Here is a 20571-nt window from a genome sequence, read left to right on the forward strand (position 1 = left end):
TGTCAGATGGCATAATTAATGACTTGAGAGGGAGCATGGAGCAGCACAGCCAAAACCACCATCCCCATCAGTCATTCCACATCAGTCCAACTCATACGTGTTACTTGATCTACAGAGGATTAGCCAGGCAGCTAGAAGGAGATATGGGGCTGAAGGGAATACAGGCAAATATGGTATATCTAATCTTGATTTATTCTGGTTGGTTTTCTGCTTATTACTGAGATGCAATGGCCGCTGGGCATGCATCGTGTTTTATTGTTGTGGCTTTTCTTTATTTCCCAGAGAAATAGAATTTACAAACTTTGAACTTCACCCTCCCTGATGCTGAGCAAGCCATCTTCAGTCCCATGTCAGAACATGGTCCTCTTGGGGGTTCAGTTCCTGTGCAGCAGACCTGGGTGGGTGCCCTGGAGAGGGTGAGACCCCTCTGTGCTGCAGAGACAAGGGATGTTGTGGTCACGATGGTGCTGTTCATGGTGAGGCTGCAGTAGGAACACATCTGAACTGTTCTTCTTGTGGTGGCACCACCAGAGCTGTGGGAATGTGCAGCCTCCTCTCATCACACATCCATCTCTTCTCTCATTGCTCTGCAGTTGCAAGAACTGACCCACTGGCTTTCTCCACTTGTCTGCTCCAGGGGTAATTCCCTCCTAAGGACATTCACAGGAGCCAAGGCATGGGGGGAGCTTTGGAGGAACAGCTCTCCCCACTTGGATGGGAAAGCTGAGACACCAGGCTGGTGCTGCCAGCTGTTGTAATGAGGACCTGAAACGGCCAAAGTGGGTCAGTCCAAAAGGTCATCTCCCTGGGGATCCCATCTCCAAGGACCTCCAGGAGCAGGTGCTTGGTTTAGGGAAGAATAGAGGATTCTGGCACATGTAGAGGGATCACTCCACATTCCCAGCAACCTGCTGTGAGGGACTTCCTGAGCTGAAGGTTACTTCTCCAGCTCTGTATTTTGCAGGTCCTTATGGACTTCTTTTTCCCATTAATTTCTCTAATATCTTTTGGCATCAGCACTTATTTTTGGCCCCTGCTGTGTCCTGTAATGTGTGCCGCAGAACAATTATGTGCTGTGTGAAATATGTGCATCTTTTCCTCTGTTTCAGAGTTTCTGCCTGGCCTGTCTTCCATTCCCTGTGATATGACAATGAATGAATCATAATTCACCTTGCCTTTCTCCCCCAGTTTCACCATGTTGAGAAAAGTAAACCTATCAAATTTACTCCACTGAAACAACTCTATATTTCCGAGACCAAGTTCCAGCCTAGCATGACTTTTTTTTAGGATTTATGTGAGAGAAGAGCATGAGAAATCCAGGCAGCTGCCAAAGTGATGGCTGACAGATTTTATTTGTATCTCTTTGCTCACTCCAGTGTGTGGTCGCTGCATCTGACCAAGCCCTGTGCTTCAGTAGCTGTCAGCCTGCTAAGTGCAGCTGTTTTACATGTCTACTCACATTTGTAAATGCCTGGCTGTATTTTTTGAAACTCTCAAATAAATGCTCACTTGAGTTAGTTCATCAGCAAAGACAACTTTGTCTGCTCTGCAAGTGACTCCCACGTTCACCACTGCAAAAACCCTTGAGCAACAGAGCCCTGTGATTGCTGCTGGTAAGATCTGAGCACTGGGCTTGCCCGAGGCAAAGCGCCCTTGGCACCTGCTGGCCCGTTCTGTGGGCTCCAGTGTAAGCAATAACTGGGGCTTTCATGTTGGTGCTGACCTCCCAAGTTAACTTCAGAAAACATTATCTGGCAAATCTGATGTGTCACATTTCAAAGAAAAGAGTTTTCCATCTCAATCCAGGTCTGATTTCTTTACAGATAAAGGACAAAACCCTTTGGGAACCAGCCACTTCTTGGAAGCAAGGTTAAGAGAAATAAACTTTCCTCACCAACAGACTGAACTATCAGCAAAATCTTTTCTGTTAGGAGCACGTGTCTATCCCCACAGGGTCAGGTCAGTGCTCTGTAACTCATCTTGCAAAACTGAAATACAATTTTTGATGATCAGAGCTGAGTAAGGATCAGACTGGCCTGACACATTTCATTTATACTGACAAAAGTTTTTGTTCAAGAAATACTTCCCCGGCATGGTTTCAAGATAATATGCATCACAAATGATTTGCAATGAAGCTGAATTAATGTCTTCTCTGAGAATCCCCCCAGTGCCCACCTCAGGACTGTATCTGTAATCTCTTAACAGAATAGAAAAGTAATTGGTTGCCCAATGGAAACACCAGCCTGAATTCCCATGTGCACTATATTTGGGGACCCTGTCCCTCATCTGCTTCTCTAAACACTGCCTGGGAAGTGGCATGGTGATAAAATGAGCGTAAACATCCCTGGGATTATGAAGTGATTTGAGACCTGCAGCTGATCTCAGACTGGATATGGTTAGGAAATTGGATTAGGAAATTACTTTACCTGGAACTGGACATTAATTGTGGTGTCTTGTGCTGGAAAGAGGATTCATACTGAGATGGAAAAATGAAACTGGGATTATGGGGAAACTATAACTTGAGGTCAGTTTAATTTGGATTTCTGTGCCAGAGCGATCTGAGCACAACTCACATTCCTCTCTCCGATACCTTTTGCTTTCTGGCATCCTGACCTTGCAGTTTGGGCACTACAGCTGAGGGGATGCTCTGATGTCTTCCCAAGCATGGTGTGAGGCAGGGAGCTGGTCACTGGTGGAACAGAGCAGGGTGGATGCTCACCCCAAGGAATAAAATGCCATCTGCTCCTGCCAGGCGTGTACTGTTGCTGTGCTGGTCTGTTCTCAGCTTGATGTCCAGCAGGAGCTTGCTTAGGGTTATTTTCTTTCAGCCCTGCTCCACCTGCCAGCCAGGGGATGAGGCAGCTGATCCCAACCACAGGCAGCCCCTAAATGACACCCAGGCTCAAGAGAAGTTATTCCACTTCTGGTGAGCCATTGCTCCCCTTGCAATATCTTGGTAGGGGGGGTGACCACCTGGGCTAGGAACAAAACCACTAGGTCTGTAGGCCCCAGGGTGGCTGTGCAACCTGTCTCTTATTGCCACCATCTGAGGCTGGTGGCCAGATTTTCAGAAACTTGGGTCAAAATTTCTCGGGATCCAGGAGCCACGATGAAGCCAGTTTGCTGATGTTGGGGTGTTTTTTTTGTGTGTGTGTGTAATGGTTAGCAACAGGGATGACATCAGTGTCCTGTGTCATTAGAGGGGATCCCCTCTGGCGGTACCCAGCCCTGCTGGAGAGGCACGGACTGATTTAACCCCCTGGGAGCCAGGGCGTAGTAGCTGCAAGATTTTCCCGAAGAGAGATACACCACAACAGCTCTTCCTCTTTCTGCTCCTCCCTTCCTCTACAGGCCCTGAAGCCATCCACAGGGGCAGCTCAGGCTGCGGGAGAGGGAGCAGCCGTGTCCGGAGGAGACATCGGACTGCACTGCATTGCACTGCGCATCCTCCCTCCCTCCCCACCGCCTACTGCTGCAGCCTTCCTCCCTCCATCCTCCCCCCTCCCACCCCACATCGCTCCCCCTGCCTCTTTCACTCCTGCATCCATCCCTCCTACATTCCTCCCTCCTGCATCCCTCCTCCTGCATCCCTCCCTCCACCCCTCCCTTCTTCCCTCCCTCTGCCTGCGCAGCGCCGCGGACATGGCGCTCAGCAATTTCCTCTTCGCTCAGTGCATCTGCTATTTCCTGGCCTTTCTCTTCAGCTTCATCGTGGTGGTGCCACTCTCCGAGAATGGCAACGACTTCCACGGCCGGTGCCTGCTCTTCACAGAGGGCATGTGGCTCAACGCCAACCTGACGGTGGAGCGGCAGCGCTTCACGGTGCAGGAGTGGGGGCCCGAGGCCGCCTGCCGCTTTAGCATCTTCACCGGGCTCCTCTCCCTGCTGCTGGCCACAGTGCAGGCCTGGAGGACCCTCTTCTTCCTCTGCAAAGGGCACGAGGAGTAAGTATCCCTGGGGATAAGCCCATCCCTCCCGCAGGCTGGGGCACGTGGGAGCAGTCTTGGGGTGAAGCGCTGGGCTTTGCCCCATCCAGGTCATCGTGCTGCCCAGAGGGGTTTGGGGAGAGGTGGTGTGTTGCCCGTGTCTGTCTGCACACACACACCATGCACTCCCCCAGCCGTGTCCAGGGCCCTCTCCTGAGGATGCTCCCATGCAGAGGTTTGGGGTGGGGGGGTCAGATCCACTGCCATGCACCCATTGCCCTTTGGCAGCCTTGGTACAGCATGTGGCCACTCGGCTGCAGCAGGCATGAAAGGATTTGGGGGCCATGGGCTGATGCTGAAGGCTGGGGCTCGCAGGTGCCTCTTGACCATGGTGCCACTTCACATCCATGCCAAGGAAGGCCTTCCCCAGGTGTGCACTGGGCGTGTGAAAAACCCCGAAACAACATGGTTGTGCGTGGGGAGCCAGAAGGGAGAAGTTGGTGGCTGCCCTCTGTTTTTTGTGCTGCCTTTGTTGTGTACATGGCAGCTGTTGCAGACAACAACTATTGCTTGGTTACGGCGTGAGAGCAATGCTGAGCACTCCCTGCAGTGGCTCAGGGCGGCGCTGACAGCTGCTCCCTGTGCTCACACAAACCAAGGGGCATCCGACCACAGCAGGTGTAGTGAGAGGCTTGCTGGGCCAGGCAGCAACTGTGGTGTTCTGTGCTTGCCTCTCTGGTGGCCTGAGAGGGCAGAGAGCCTGGCATGGGTAACCCAGCCTCTGGGTGCTACAGGGCTGGAGGATGCACTGGTGCCTGTCAAAACTAGGTAAATATTTTTCTCATGGTTTAGGAACCGTGCCAAGGGTAAATCACTCCTGCTCAGGTCTATTTGGACTAGAGGTCTCTTGAGTAAGGGGCTGTTACATCAGGGCTTGGTAATCCTGGAGACTGGGTAGCAGTTTTGTCTCTCTGGCTCTTTCCAACCACTCTCAAGCTGCCTAACACTCAAACATGCTGTAGTAAGTGTAGACCAGAAACTTATTCCATATTAGAACTTACCTTACACTAAATACAAACACAGAGTTCTTAGTATCTTTGAATTCAGCTTCCTCAGGTGATCCAATATCTGTAGAGGGTTAACTGAATCTCAATAATTTGCAGTTCAGAGCTAGCTAATTTTTAGATGAAACCAGCAATAAAAACCCTGCAATGGTGACATTTGAATTCGATGTTTGGCCTGCTTCCAAAAGTGGCTATTAACTTCAAAACTGTTGGGCAGGCCCTTGAAAAGTGTCCCTTTAGGAGCTGCTTTCAGGCTCCTTTGGGAGTTGTATAACACTGTTCATAGTTGCTCCAGGCAAGAAAGGCAGAAGACTGTGGGGTGATGGGGAGCAAAGATGGAGCAAGTTGGGATGATGAGATAACCACAGAAGATCACAGAAGGGTAAAACATGGCAAGATGCTTGGGAACATCAGTTTCTTGGTAAGAGGGAAGGTCTGTCCTGTACCACATCAGTCACTGTATGAAAAGCAGGCAGAGCACACGCTGTCCTGATTTTAGACAGACATTTTTTAATGGTTCAAATGGGTGCAAAAACATTTCTGTTTGGATGGAGAGATAAATGTGAGCTCCTCACCATAAATGATAATTGTCTGTTCTCATTAGAGGTGGTTGAGGAAGAACCAGAATGTCATAACTGATGATCCTATTGAGGAGAATCACTGCAACTGCACCAGCTCCAGGGTGAGCCAGCCAAGGCAGTCAGGGTTAGTTAGCACCCTTTGCATCTTTCATGTGCAATGGCTTTGAATGATTGCTGACAGATAGTTATGACTGCTAAAAACCCTTCTTAAAAGGGTCTCAGTATCCTTTGCCTCAGGGGCCTGGGGCTCTTCAGCTCAGCTGAAGGGTAGAGGTATTACTCAGATACTTCATTGCTAGGATTGCAAAGCAACTTTAAGTGTAAACAGTTACTGTTAAAGGGCATTCACTCAACCTGCAATGCGTAGCTTGAAGTTCTAATCTAAGGAGGGAAAATAAGGTGAGCTGGAGAGCCAAATAAGCAGTTTTCTGTCAGGATGCCCTGGCCTGAGGAATCCCAGCACAGGGTGATGGCTACTCTTGCCAGATGCAAATCAAGTGCAAGGCTGAGCCCTGCTTTGTCTCTGGAAGGTCACAACCTGGACCATGGAACCTCTTTTGCTGCAGGGTAGGAAATAGAGGGAGGACTAGAGATCCCAGGCTGGTGATGACCCACTGAATAGTCCTGGTAACTGCTCTTTTTCTAGAGCTGTCACTAGCTCTGGTGCCAAGTCTGTTTTATTCTGTGAAGAGCTCAAGTCTTTTCTGCCTCTCAGGCCAGCATACCACTCTAAGGTGCACACAGAGAGTAGGTTTTGACTTTAGCAAGACTTGGGATGAAATCCAGGCTAGGTGTGAAGTCAGGGCAGGGAGCATGCAAACACCTGGTATGCTCATAGCAGCTCTCTCTGTATGGGAGACCCCAGTACATAGCTGGTTTACTTCACCAAATCCAGCTAAACCAAAGAGTAGGATTCAGCTTGTTGTTCACCCTGAAGTCAGGTGTCCTGGCACCCAGTACCCACTACAGTCTATAGGGGCACTTCTGGAAGGTGGTTTATTTCACTTCTTTTCTACCAGTCTTGGGGTGGGACAACTGTCACTTTGGAGAGAGCCTAGACAGCCCCTCTGGAGCCACATCCACCCAGGAACAAACATCCTAACTCTGCTGATAATTGTTTCCTCATCTTATTTTAAGGAAGTCCTCCTGAGGTCACAAATGAATCATGTATAACCTGTAGAAATAAGGATTGTCCAACTCAGAACCTTCCAGAACTCAAACACTCATTTTAAAAGCCTCTTGGATTTCATTTAATGAGCAACCAGGGAAAAAAAGTGACTGAGGGTGGTTTTTGTTCTCTGGGGTGAGTAGATTCCTTCTATCACTAGCATAATAAGTGGCACTGGTGAGAAATTTGTCATATTCATCTTTACCACATACTCTGAATAGGATGACCTGCCTCCTGGAGCTGCCAGTCTTTCTCCAGCCTGGAGCAGATGTCCAGTTTTTAGATAATATGACATTCCAAGGTGTCCTATTCTAAACAGCCACTTCGAGCACTTTCAAGTAGAGAAGGGCTTTGCCAGATGACTGGGATTAGAAACTTTTCACAGCTAGAATTTAGTTGAGGACTTAAACAGTGAGGCTGGAAAATGAGTGAATGATTCCATGGCCTTATGGGAAGTCTGTAAGCATCCCTCCCCATCCTGCTCCACACACAGCATGTGCTGAGGGCAGGCCCTGGTTGGGCAGACTTAATGGGGCTGAGGTAAATTGATATTCAGCTGGCAGACATAGCATATGGACACCAAAGCCACAGAAATCCCAGGAGAAGCTGGGCCTGCTCTGCAAATTGCCCATAAAACTGAGATTCTTGTCCTACGATGGCAGTACCTTGTGTTACATTGCTTAAAATGATTATAGCTATCAGTACTGTGTTTTTATTTTTAGTTTCCCTCTCCTTAGCAATTTTTGTCCCAATTATCACTTAAGTTTTAGCTCCAGTTACTACATAATTTGAGCTAATGACATTTATTTTAACAATGGTGATTTTCATCATTACAGCTAATGAAAGCCACACTGTGTATGAACAATCACCACTTAGTGTATAAAGCCACATCCTCTTATGGTTAAAAAAGAAATAAAAATCAAAAGCATTTGCAAATGAAGGTAGTGTGACTCAAAATCAAGTCCCTAGTGTTTCAGTGTATTAGGTGTTCTTAATTAAAGAAGATGTGTTTCAAATGGAAGCTGATATCTTTGTGCCCACTCTGTTCTGCTTACAGAGACTGCTGATGTTGTGTTTCAGCTGTTTATGAGTTACATTTTTCTTCCCTTTTATTACAGCTCTTTCTTTTACGCCTTCCTGAATCTGCTGATCAGCGCCTTTGTGGTGTTCATCACATTTATTGCCAGCACTATAGTGAGTGTAGGATTTAACATGTGGTGTGATGCAATTACTGAAAAAGGAAGCATGCCAAATAGGTTAGTATTGAAGAATACATTTTCTTCCTTCTCTTTTTTTTCATATAGGCACAATTGAACTGTGGTGGTACAAAGTGTAGTTATTACACGCAAGGTGAGCAAGGGGGAGAAGGCATCTGTAATATGAAAATCCAGTTTTTTTCACGTGGAACAAAAAAAGCAAATTGAACTCTTTTTTTGGTTTATTTAGAAGCCCACAAAAAAAAAGTGTTTCCATTGTATTTTGTGGTCTCTGAATCATGATCATATGAAAAAGAAATCCATTATGTTAAAATTTTTTATTTCCAAAGGAATGCTGGATTTGAAGTTTTTCTAAGAATGGGGGGAGTGTGGCCTTGGGAGCAGGGCAGGGGGCTGAGGGTCAGGGCTCCTGGCCTGCAGTCCGGGTTCTGCCTCCAACCCACTGTGTGACACCATGCAAGTCACTTATCCTGCCTGTGCCACAGCTCATCATCAGACAAAAAATTTGGGGTAGAGATCCTGGCCTTGTAGTGGTGCTGTGGATGCCCTGAGAGCCACAGAATGGAAAGCACTTTGTAAGTGCAAAGTACAGATGGCTGATGCTTTCTTACAGTCACAAAACATACAGCTCCTAAAACGGTCCACTGTATCCCACAATGCTTAAACTCCTTATAGGAAACATGATAAGTTGAGGAAGATTTGCTCCTATCAAACAAATAATGATGAAGAGAGAAGAAAAGGTGACATTTTATGTCATATGATATTGAATAAATGTACTACTTAAAGCATACATTTATGTTGCACATTGTCATATGTTGTAAAATGCCATAGTGAATGTTCTGTTTAGGGCTGCAACGATTAATCGAATTATTCGAATATTCGGTTAAAAATTCGATTACAAAAATCATCTAATCGAATATTCGGGTAAGAACCCAAGATGACCGACAGCACTGAAAAGGAGAGAGAAGAGGCTGCAGAAATCAACCAAGAGATAGAATGACAACCTCAAAATCCTGGGATTTTTTTCACACCAATAATGGTCCAAGTTATTTGTAAAATCTGTAGGCAGCCTCTATCTTACCATCAGAGTATCATCTCCTTGCTGGAGCATCCGAAACAAAAACACAATTCCTTCTTCTGAGGCTTTTCCTGATGAAGTCAAAAGGTAACAGAGGATCATACACTTTGTTTCATAACAAGCAACCTGGGGTGATGCCAGGGGCAAATCTGTGGGAGGAGAGGGGGTGGTGGGAAAGAGGGATTTAAGAATGCTGTGTTCATAGTAATTATTACAATTCCACTTATGGAAGATTTGTGTTATCACTTACATAATTACACTTTTTTCTTTTTTTGTAAAAGAAAGTAATTTTTGTCTTAGTTTTAGAGAAGATCAGCAAACAACCTGATTATCGCAATAACTTAAATATCCTTCAATAGAATTGCTATTGTGCCTGTTCAAAATACATTTAATATGTTGTTTCACTTTATATTTGGTTTACCTGGAATCTCTTAAATAATTTTCTTCTTTTGCTTTGCCCTTCCAAATGCCTTTCTGGGTAGCTGTGAAGAATTGCAGGATATAGATCTTGAGCTGAACTTGGAAAACTCTGCTTTCTATGACCAGTTTGCTATTGCACAGGTAGGTCAGACTAAGTCATGGTTCTATTCCAGTTCATTTGCCATTTGCTTATTGACCCGGAATTGCTGGAGGTGAACTACCATTCCTCGGAAATCAATGGCAATGTTTCCACTGACTTCATTAAGTGCTGAATCAGAATGATGGTGATGGGCACATTTGCATTTTAAGTTCAAAATAGACAGTTTTGAATACAGACATGTCAAAGCCTCACCCTGATCTTGTTAATCATGACAGAAAACTCATTGCTTATCCAAAGGATGAGGTCTGCAAAAGTTGAAGCACTCTGGTGTCCTGGTTCTCTTCGTTACTGTTCAAAATAATTTCTGACCTGCACCACATCATGGGGTTCCTAGTTTTGCCTTCCTTGAGTTCAGCTGAGATCAGTTGAGCTATATAAGTATCAGACCATTGGAAATAATCAAAGATTAATTCATTTGGGTAGGGCTGTTTTCTGATGAATCCATGAAAATTAGACCTTTAAGGCTGTCAGACCTTTCTGTTGAATATTCTAGCTTTAAGTCAATGATCAGAGTCAGTGAACACTGGGATGTGAGCACATACTAATTTTGCAGGGACAGTAGTCCCATCCCTGCAGGGCTGCACCCTTACAAAGGCTTGTGTTGTCCCACATGGAAAGAGGCATTAGCCTGCCTGGAGCATTCTTTGAAGGTAACTCTGCCTCTTGGACATGAGCCAGTTTTGTGTCTTCCTTGACAGCATTGGCATCTAGAAGCCCATCTTGGGCATATCTGCATTTAGGAAAGAAATATGCCATAAAAGTGAATCCTTTATGTGAAGAACTTAGGACCTCTCTGGGTTTAACTTGGTGTGACTCCATGGGTTTTGGTCCAGCTGAGGTTTTGATAATCACCTGGACAGATGACTTTGTTTTTACAATACTGTACTGACCTCTTTATGATTTCTTTCCTTCTCTAGTTTGGTCTCTGGGCTGCCTGGCTGACTTGGCTGGCAATTACCATTCTGGCTTTCCTGAAGGTTTATCACAACTACAGACAGGAGGACCTGCTAGATAGCCTGATCCATGAGAAGGAGCTGTTGCTCGGAAGATCCCCTTCACGATCCTCTTTGCAAGATGACAAAAGTGGCATGATCTAAAGTGTAAGAAAACTTCCAGGGCAGGATCTAGATTTTATTATTCAGTAGTGTGAGCTGAAGTTGAGTCAGGGTATTGAGCGTGTGAGATCTTTTCTTTTCCTGAGATGAAATGTACTTGTGAATCACTCACTTCCCCCATGAGAAATTGTTGGCAGAAATACTTATATTAGGATAAAGAGAATGAACTGCCCTATGTGCCTTTGGCACAGCAAACTTTCTGTCCTGTGCAGGCATGATCTGTAACCTGCCCTTGCCAGCAGAGCTCCCATGTGCCATTGCTGGCTTTTGGGACAGGGGCCATTTTTGAGGACTGAGCTGGCAAGACCAGGCTACAGCGTCCAGGCTATTTCTTCAAACTGTTCTTCAACAGTAATTGTAACTGGAGCTGCATTCAGTCCCTCCTCTCTTCCTCTCCTCCCTTTTGCCAGTGAAGCTGCCCCTGTTCTCTCTTTGTCCTGGGAAGTTGCAGCTCTGGTTTGGGTGCAGGCTCTCGCTGTCTCTGCTTTCACTGTCTATGGCTGCAGTGCTGACAAATATGTTGCTCCTGCTCTGGTTTTATCTAGAACATAGAGACCTGTGTTCCAGACTTGATATTTAATATTGGACAGTGTTAATGAATTCCAAAAAACCCGTATATTATTGCAGCATCTGTCAAAAACTGTGTATAATATAGGAGGATGGTGGAGACCTTTTGTGGTTTTGTTTCTTCTTAGATTTTGGCATGACCAGCATTTATGATGACCCCTGAAGTGAAATGTAGCTAGCAATTGCTGAAGCTTGCATACTAAGAAATTAAGCTGAATAGATAGTATAAATGCTTGTGCATTTATAAATGTAACTGGGTCCCTAACATTGTATACTATTCTGTTTTGAGTATTAGAATTTATTTGTGATTTTTATTTCATAACAGGTATGCAAAATTACTGTAAGCATTTGCAGTGTAGGTTTCTATATATAAACATGGTGAGGAGTTCAAGCAGCTGAGTTATTTTATAGGTAGTTCAGTGCTGAATGGGTCCATTCTCGCCTCTCATGGGCAGGAGTTCCAGGGCAGATGAATTTTGCTGTGAAAAGGAAGAAGAATTGCTATTTACACAAAGCTCACTGGTGACTGTGTTGTGCTTTCAGTTTTGCTTGGCCAGCGCTTCAACAAATCTAGTGGATGTTGAGATCAGAGGTACATCTGATAATTAAGAAGAGTAACTCAGAGGAGTGTGGGATTTGCATGGCAGAGAAGTTGTACTAGGATTAAGCATTTATCCCCAGGTACACATTACACTGAAGACCCCAAATCAGCAGAAAACTTAAGCAAACAACTAAGTTTGGACTGAAGAAGATTTTTTTTGGGAGTACACTGACACTGCCTGCGGTACCTGCGTTTGAGTTGAGGCTGAATTTATTGCAACAGAAGTGCAAACTGCACACGATTATATGACCTGGTAAATCAGAATGAGGGGAGAGAAGACAACAGGCTTCTACCACCTCAGAGCTCAAGCCTGGGGTTAGCACAACCATGCAGATTTACTGTTGTCTTCTGGGGACTCTCTGATGCTTAGTTAAGTACCAGCTTAAGCATTTCATTGAAATAGAATTTGATGTCATGACAAATCCCTCAATTATTAAGCATTTTAGGGCATAAAATCTGACATTGTATTTAACTGCCAAAATGTTCTCATAGGTTTAGAGAAAAAACCCTCCATGGGCCGTAAGCAGTGAGCCAGCCCTGTGAACATTGCTTATAACCCCAGCTGGCCACAGCTCTCTGGAGAGAGGTCTTGCTCTTCAGCATGATTTCTGCCCACAGGAGAATGCACTTGCTTTGAAAGCTTTGCAGCAGTGGCATTTTTGTAGTTGGGAGTTGACATCAGAGGAGGCTCCTGGAGAGGGAATCACAGATCAAGTTAATTAATACCAATTTAAAATTCAGATATCAGGACTGTTGGAGTGCCTTTTTTTTTTTATTCATTTGGTCTAATAATTTGGATATTAAGAAAAATCTCTTCACTGAAAGGGCTGTCAAGCACTGGAGAAGGCTGCCCAGGGAACCAGTGGAGTCACTGTCCCTGGATGTATTTAAAAGAAGTGGAGATGTGGCACTGAGCAACATGGCTTAGTGGTGGCCTATGCAGTGCCAGGGTAATGGTTTTACTGGATGATCCTAGTGGTCTTTTTCAACCTAAATTACTCTGTCTCTAGTAGGAGATACACTGTTGCAAGTACCTGAGCCCATTGCCAGGGAATGACCTTCTTCCTACCCTGAAGAGCTTGAGTCTTTTAAGTTAGCCTGTTTGCTATATTTCCCCAGTTTCTCCAGCTGTAAAAAGCAGTCTCACTTTGACTCAGCAGTGATGTGTCTTCCCAAAAATTACTTCAGTGCATGCCTTACTCCTTGTATGGAACCACGCTGCTGCTTTGTATAATATATTTTATGTATATGCCAAATCAGGCTTAGGCTGAAGTAACATGTGGGTTGGGACCACTGTTCCTGCGGTTGCCTGAGGGTTTGAAGAGCCTTGAGGCAGAGGATAACAAGTGTCTTGTGATTCTTGGTCTGAGGTACCAGGGCTTGAGCCTTGTCTCTGGTTCTGAAACAGAGGATGCTGCTTATGGGCAAGGCTGTCTGGAGCTCATGCTCCCTTCTACCTCTCCTGTCTCAACGTCTTTTTCCTCCTTTCCACTTCCATGAGAAGCAGCAAACACTGGTCCTGGGGTTGGAGTTGCCATGCAAAATGAAAAGAGGCTGAAGCTCTTCTATGAGTCCCACATGAATCTCAGTCTGTTTTTCACGGCTTCCCCGCCTTGACCAGGTGGGGTGCGGCTGGTACCCACTTGCAAGAATCAGTGATGCTTGAAAGCAAAGCTGTTTTTGATGAAAGCCCCTGTGTGGGTCAGAAGGCAGAACATGTAGTGAGAAGCTCTCTGGCTGACCCGAGGGGAGGAAGGCTATCCTGCAACTCCCAGTTATTGGACTCACTTGGTGTTCTTTATTTGACTGAGTTTTCTGCAACTTCTTCTAAAGCTTGGACACTCAGGGCAAGCTGGTGATGCCAGGCTGAAAATGCGTTAGAGCTGTGGTATAATTTATGCACACATACATACCTACCTATGCTCTCTCTCATGCACTTCTCTCTTTTGTACATTTCTGATGTCTGCTTTTAGTCATCCATTGCCAGCCAGCGCATTGTGGGGCTGAGTCAAATGTTGCATTTCTGTGACATTTCAATACTTTTAATTTGCCATGCCCAAAGGCAGGCCTCTGGGAACACTCTGGCAAGAGTTGTATTCAAAGAACTAGAACACTGTGTGGTACTTATATTTGTATTTATTTATTGTCACATGGTGGAAGGGGAAAAAGTTTAGTGGCCTTTCCAGGGCACCAGGATGTTGCCACACAGTTATTCTGTTGTATCAAATATATTGCCTGGCTGTGGTTAACCATCTGTGGTTAAATTCCCCATCAATTCCCTGCCAGCAGTCCTCATTGAGTTAGAAGAATCTAAGCTAAGAAGTGTTATCTGAGCTTTTAGATCAATGCTGTTTATTACTATTTTTTATAATGGAGAAACAATTGCAACCACCTTTTGGAACAGAACTTCCTCATGAGTGCATTAATGCTCAAAACATCTTATCCCATTAACTCATGAGGCATCTTTCAGCTCGGAAATTTCAATAAGAATCACAAAAATAAGAGCATGATGATTTACTGTAAAGACTGAAGGATACATTCCTGCTATAGCAGCGATTCTATGGTCCTTTAAAAAAGGGGTTGTTAGAATAACCAGTGATGAATGACTGAGCATACAGACCTTGTCATGAAGGCATTCTGTGTGTACAATGTACACAGGTAGGTGCCAGAAATAGTTCCACTGCTCTTCTGTGATGTGGATATAGGCTCTTCTCTTAACAGGCAGCTTAGGCTGGAGTAGTTGTTAGGATGCCTTAAATTTCTACACTTCCTTTTACTTACTTAGCATTAGGACTCGTGCAATGACAATGGTTGTGATACCCAGAGGTGCATCTGATGTGAGCAGAGTAGGAAAGCACCGGCCAGTGCACAACCTCCCAAAGGCTGAGATGAGTTTCTGATGCAGGTTTGCGGGTGTTTTAATTCCTCCCCTATATCTGAGTAATGTCCTGCTGTTAGTCTAAATTAGTCCAGTTAGGAACAGAGTCAGATTTCCCTTCAAGGCCTTCACTTCCCAGTATGGAACACTGTTGATTTAACCGATGTAGTGTTCAGGATGGAAGCAGAGTTGCAAGGAAGAGGAGCTCACACTTTACAGTCATGTTGCACACAAACTTGGTATTGGGTGTTTGTAGGTTTTGTCATCTCCCTTCTCCAAAGCCTTCACAAACATATTGCAGGTAAAATAATTTTTGCCATTTAAATTTTAACTTTAACAAAAATCCAGACTGTAATTTATACTGGAAAGACTGACACTATTTTGTGAACAACTAATCTGGATTATGAGAAAACTTTTGTTTTTTCTTCTATACCAATGGCCCAAGTATCCTTGAGCAAATGAGAATCCTGGCTGTGTTCAGATCCTAAATTTTTGCCTCAGACCATTTCCTTTGTTGATGGAAATATCCCACTTTTATCTCTTGGAATGTTTGCTTTGGAGACCACAAATGTCCTTTCCTTTTGGTTGGCCAATCTGGGAGGAGAGGAAGGTTTCACCTGCTGTGAGAAAATGCTCATGTAACTTCATAAGCACAGAAATTGTTTTAGAACTATTTCTGTTCATGACAATAATGCCTTGAAGTATATGTTTCTATTTTTGTCCTCCATAAGAAGGAGGAAAACTATCTTGAGTTATATTTTAGTACTCACAGATACACACCTAAATGATTTTTTTAATGGGTTTTTTTAATGGCAAAATTCAACTCAGTGATTTATGAAGTTAAGAACTGCATAGAAGACAGCACTTTGATGCTCTCCTGATGAAGAAGGGAGCTGCACTCTCTCAGAAAACTTAACATTTGATTCTCAGAGGTTAGAATAAAATGTACTCAATATATAGGAAGTGCTGCTTATTTCAGTGCAGGCACTTAATGAACAGTGTCTTTCCAATCTGTTGTTGGGGAGAGTATTAACATAGCCATGCTTTCTCTTTAGTTTTTTTGTTCATGCCAAAGAGTGTAATTGAACTGCTATTGCAAACATAGATTAATGTGAATGTATTCATCTGACTGCTTAAAGTTCTCTACCTCTCATAGCTACTATAACTGCTTGAACTGTTATTGCACACAGTAGAGAAAAAAACCTGAATCCATGTGGGAGCCTAAATCCCATTTCCATAGACAGCTAAAGGATTTAGGATTTAATGCTTATTAGCTGCCTGTAAGATCCTCATTGCTGAAAAATGGGCATAAGTACCCGAGAAGTGCTGTGTGAATAACCCTTTGCATTGGTCGAGTAATTATTTCATTTTGGTTTGGGATATTTTAATTTATTTTTTTCTCACCAAAATAAAAAGCCAACAACCGCAATTTGTTAGACATGAAAGGTTATCCTTCATCCCCCTCAAATCCTCCTGCTGGAGCTCTTCTATTTGGCTCAAAATTCCTAAATAACAATGATTTAGCGTGGTGGCTCTGGTGTTTATCAAGGAGATAAACTACTTGGAAGCAAGAGCTGCTCACTGAAATAGCTGGAATTATTTGTATATGGTGGAAACCCAATGTGAGAAGGTTTTGTTCCCCCTTTCCACTCAACTGTATTGTAAAGTGAGGGTTGAGACAACCTGCTAGGAGGTGAGAATGATGATTTGTAAGTGCTGTTGATATCCTGGATGATTTCTCACATAAGGGAGTAAACAGTCCTGAGACTATACTGTTCTTCATCTCCTTCTTATTTTCCCCTTGTTTCCCCCCAGATTTGGGCAAGTTTGACTAGTGTGTGTACAGGCTCTGAAGAGTATTTATGAATGTGAGGAAAATTGCAGTCTCTGTGGCAAATTTTGTCCAAAATTAAGAAAAGCAGTCAAGGATTTTCCCTGTTCTCATTCAGCCTCTCTGGATCGTGACATTGAACCCTTCCCTTTACATAAGCCAGGCCTGATTTAGATGATGCGTTGCTCTGGGAGGTTTCCAAGGCTAGTGCCAGCAGTCTCTCCAGGAACCTGGTGGAGTTAGACAAGTACTATGTTAAACCATAGATTTTAAGGCAGGGAAATGTTTGAAAACTGTCATGGTATCCCACACAACACAGTCCAGAACTCCTCACCTCATCTGTCCTGCAGCAGAGATAATTATTTTTCTCTGTTAATGGTGAAGTCCAAGAGTTTGTGGCTGAAACACAGCACATCTTCCTGCAACACGCTGGATCTGGATTGCATCAGTTAATCCATTCCCCTTTCTAGGCTGCTGCAACATTTTTAACCCTGGTTGTTGAAGCAGGGTCCAGCATTTGACTTCATAAGGTGCTGGCAGTCTCCTTATTAAACCAGTCTTTGAGAGCAGCAGGCAGTTCCTTTGCTCAGTGATGCTGAGCTCTGTACTGAACAGCATCCTTCCAGGGGGGGACCACTGCATCGGGGTCCACAGCCAGGGCAGACTGGTGGTATCAGAGCAATTCTGGTCAAACACTGTCTGATTAAAGCAGCCCAAGCTACACAACTGAGAAATCAATCTATTGTGATCTGAAATACACCCCCAAGAGGTTTTTGAGGGTTTATAAACAAAACAAAGCAACAATAACAAAAAAACCCAACAGTTGCACTGAATCTCCTCTCTCTGGATACTTTCATCTTCAAAAACATTCCTGCAAACTTCAGAGAGATTTTATTTCTATCAGGCTCATTGGGCCTTATTTCTCACATCTCTTCCTGCCAGAGACAAGGACAGCTGAGGTATGCAGGACAGTGGCGTCAATCTGAACAGAAATAGATAATGAGGAGTTAGTGCATTTCCTGTGAGGGATTTCAGCCTTCAGGCTGTGATATGTGATATGATTGACACCAATTTCAGCCTTTGCTTGGCCTGCTCACCCCCTACCTGCTCGTGTGGCCTCGCAAACTGCAGAGCATCCTCTTGAGGCATGTGCTGATGTAAAGCCAGCTTCTGGAGAGAGCCACCTGTGCCAGCTGCGCAGGTATCTGGTGCAAAGGTGCTGACATTGCCACCAGATTTGGAGGAAAGCAGATCCAGATATCCTACGCTGGCCCTTTGTCCAGTGCAGCTCGTGACTTGCACGGGGAAGGACTGTTCCCAAATCTCTGTAGACTTGGTGTTTGTGAATGTAGCTCATAGTTTTAAAAGGTTTAGTGTTTTTGTGTGGTACTATTGCAAAGATCTGAATCAGACCTTTCTTTCTTGTAAGTCAGTGCAGAGCCTGAAAGCATTTCAGCCTCTCTGAAATATGTGTCCTCTGATGTATGTATTCATGAGCTACTGTCTCTTGTATCCACCTGGGAAAAGCTTTATAAGAGTCTAGATTAGCTACCTTTTTTTTTTTTTTTATGCTGCTAAAGAGGTTCCTGCAATGGGTATTTGGGGAGAAAAATGAACAGTTTTTCCTATTTTTTTTAACCACTGAAAGCAGTTGAAGAGCAGATCCCTCACCAGTGTATATAGATTATCCTGTGAGCAGCCACACCAGTCCACACAAGCTGAGGGTAGAGCCTGGCCTGTCTTGAATATTATCTCTGTTGATTTGTATGGTCTTTTGCAGTGTAATGACTGCTGATTTGGAGCTTTAATTGCATGGGTTTGACAAAACCAGAAAGAGAATGAGGTTTATCATTGTTTTGATACAGTCTCAAAAGGGAAGCTTTTTACTAGCATTTTAATACAGCCCTTTGTAAACAGCCAGCAGCGAAAAACGCTGAGTCCAATCCACCTGCTAGTGGAGTCACTGAGTTTCCTCTGGCTTTAGTAGGAGCTGGGCTGGGTTCAGTGTACGTGGTACACTCCAGCATTACTGATAATGAGTTAATGTGTTTTATATATTGATGCTTTTTGCTGAACAGTGCATCGGCTTTTTATGATTTGGTGAAATATAAAAATAAATTATTTGAAAAGTCAATATTTCTGTGCTTGTTCTTTGAAGGTGAGTTTAAATTGTTACAATGTAGGATAAAAAAAGTTCTCAAAGTCAGTGGTAACATCTTTGTATTCATTCCTCAGCATCTCCATGCCACGATTTATATAGTCAAGGGTATGCCCAACCATCCTAAGCTGCCTGAGCCCTTTTGATACCATCTTCCAGCAGTTCACCCTAATGCCATTGGAGACAAGAAGAAAATGGTCCTGTGTCAACATGCAGCTGAAAGGCAGTTTGGTACCAAATGTAAGCGGGGACCACAGGCTGCATGGACAGGCTAATTTTCTAAATGCCAGCTGCTTAATTTTCTTCATGTAGCTTTCTCTTCAGAGGTGGGCCTAAAGGTTCCCAACAGCTATCTTGGAGCAAGGAGTTAATAAGAAACAAGTCCACACTATTATCTTAGAAGTTCCTGAGTTATTCCTTGAGGGCAGCTGGCAACATCCTTTTTATAGTCAGAAGCTGCCAGCTCTTCTTCTTGCTTCTAAGTGGCAAAAGGCAGAAATGACAATTACAATTGCTGCTGTGGGCTCATTTCTAGACTGTCGGGGTTGGAGAGATGAAGGGAAGGAGGGGGACTCGAGGCAGTCTTTGGGACTGCTTTTTACTGCTGCTAATGCTGAGTGCATCAAAAGGTTAATGTAAAAACATCCAGTGTCATCTCACTATGTCCTTTTCTATCTCCTCTAATCATATGGGTATGGATACGCCTGCTGCTGCAATCAGGTGCTCTTGATGTGCCTGAAGAGGGTGTTGGCAGCTGCCCTCCATCCGTTCACACTGCAGGAATGTACTGAACGCTGTCAAAACAACACACCCCTCTGCTGTGGTCTGCTTATTTCTGTTGTGTATTACTTACATACTCACTTCATTAGGGATTTTAAGCAGCACTTCTACCTTTAGGGACTGCCATTAGTCCTTTGTCATGCACAGACCTGCTACTGTCCCCTGGCCCTTTGTCTCCTGCCACCCAAGACGCTGCTACTGGGAATCCCTCCTACCAACTGTCTGCTTCAAGGATCCTGGGCTACATCACTCTCTCTTTCAGTCCTTTATATCTAAAACATGGCCATTTCCAAGCTGGGTTAAATAATTGCCCAGAGGTGGTTGGCTGCAGCATTTTAGACTTCTGAAGCAATTCACCCAGCTGGCACCAGCATGAATTCAGGTGGGCATCTCCACTGTTTGCAATAAATGATGTAATCCCTCTTCTTTTTGCCTCTATTGAGAAATTCTCAGGAGTTGCACTGAAGGGAAATATCACCCAGCATGGCCAGCAAGGGGATTATTATCCGACACAGATGACTTTTTGCACCTTTAGAGATCTGAACTCACAAAGGTGTCACACCCAGAAAAACACCTTTGAACAAGGATAAGGATAAATTACATCCAGCTCACAGCAGTGAGGATAAAGCTGTGATGGCTAAAGAATGAAAGGGCAGAGAGGGAAAAGGGGTTATGTGCATTTAAGCAGGATGCATGAATGGAAAAAGAGCTTCAGAAGGAAATAAAACAGGTAAGTCCACAGTGAAGTTGTACAGTAGTAAAGAAATGCAGGCCCAGGAGCTGGAATTTTTTCTCCTATTCCTGGTCATGTTATTGACCTACTTCATTCACTCCCACATGCAATGGCTTTCTTAGCTTCAGTTTCTTCACCTAAAAGATTCCACCACTCTGCCAGGAAGAGGTTTTAGCTTTTATTTATTTCAAACCTTCTGGCTTGAAGGCAAATTTAATTTGGCTTTCTGCAGCCTGCCAAGAATCTGACTGACCACAGTAAACAATCCTGACCCAGGAGACCTTGTAAAGCCGT

General features: G+C 44.3%; 1 protein-coding gene across 1 annotated transcript; it reads left to right on the forward strand.

The window, feature by feature from the left end:
- Window positions 1-3533: 3533 nt before the first annotated feature.
- Window positions 3534-11978, forward strand: TMEM179 (transmembrane protein 179). Its single transcript, XM_048306557.1, has 4 exons — window positions 3534-3944; window positions 7858-7995; window positions 9517-9595; window positions 10532-11978. Exons 1-4 carry the CDS (start codon window positions 3643-3645, stop codon window positions 10709-10711), a joined length of 699 nt encoding a protein of 232 aa, XP_048162514.1. The 5' UTR covers window positions 3534-3642; the 3' UTR covers window positions 10712-11978.
- The last annotated feature ends 8593 nt before the right edge of the window (window positions 11979-20571 follow it).

This window comes from Corvus hawaiiensis, chromosome 6, assembly GCF_020740725.1.
Source record: "Corvus hawaiiensis isolate bCorHaw1 chromosome 6, bCorHaw1.pri.cur, whole genome shotgun sequence".
In the NCBI taxonomy this organism is placed as follows: domain Eukaryota; kingdom Metazoa; phylum Chordata; class Aves; order Passeriformes; family Corvidae; genus Corvus; species Corvus hawaiiensis.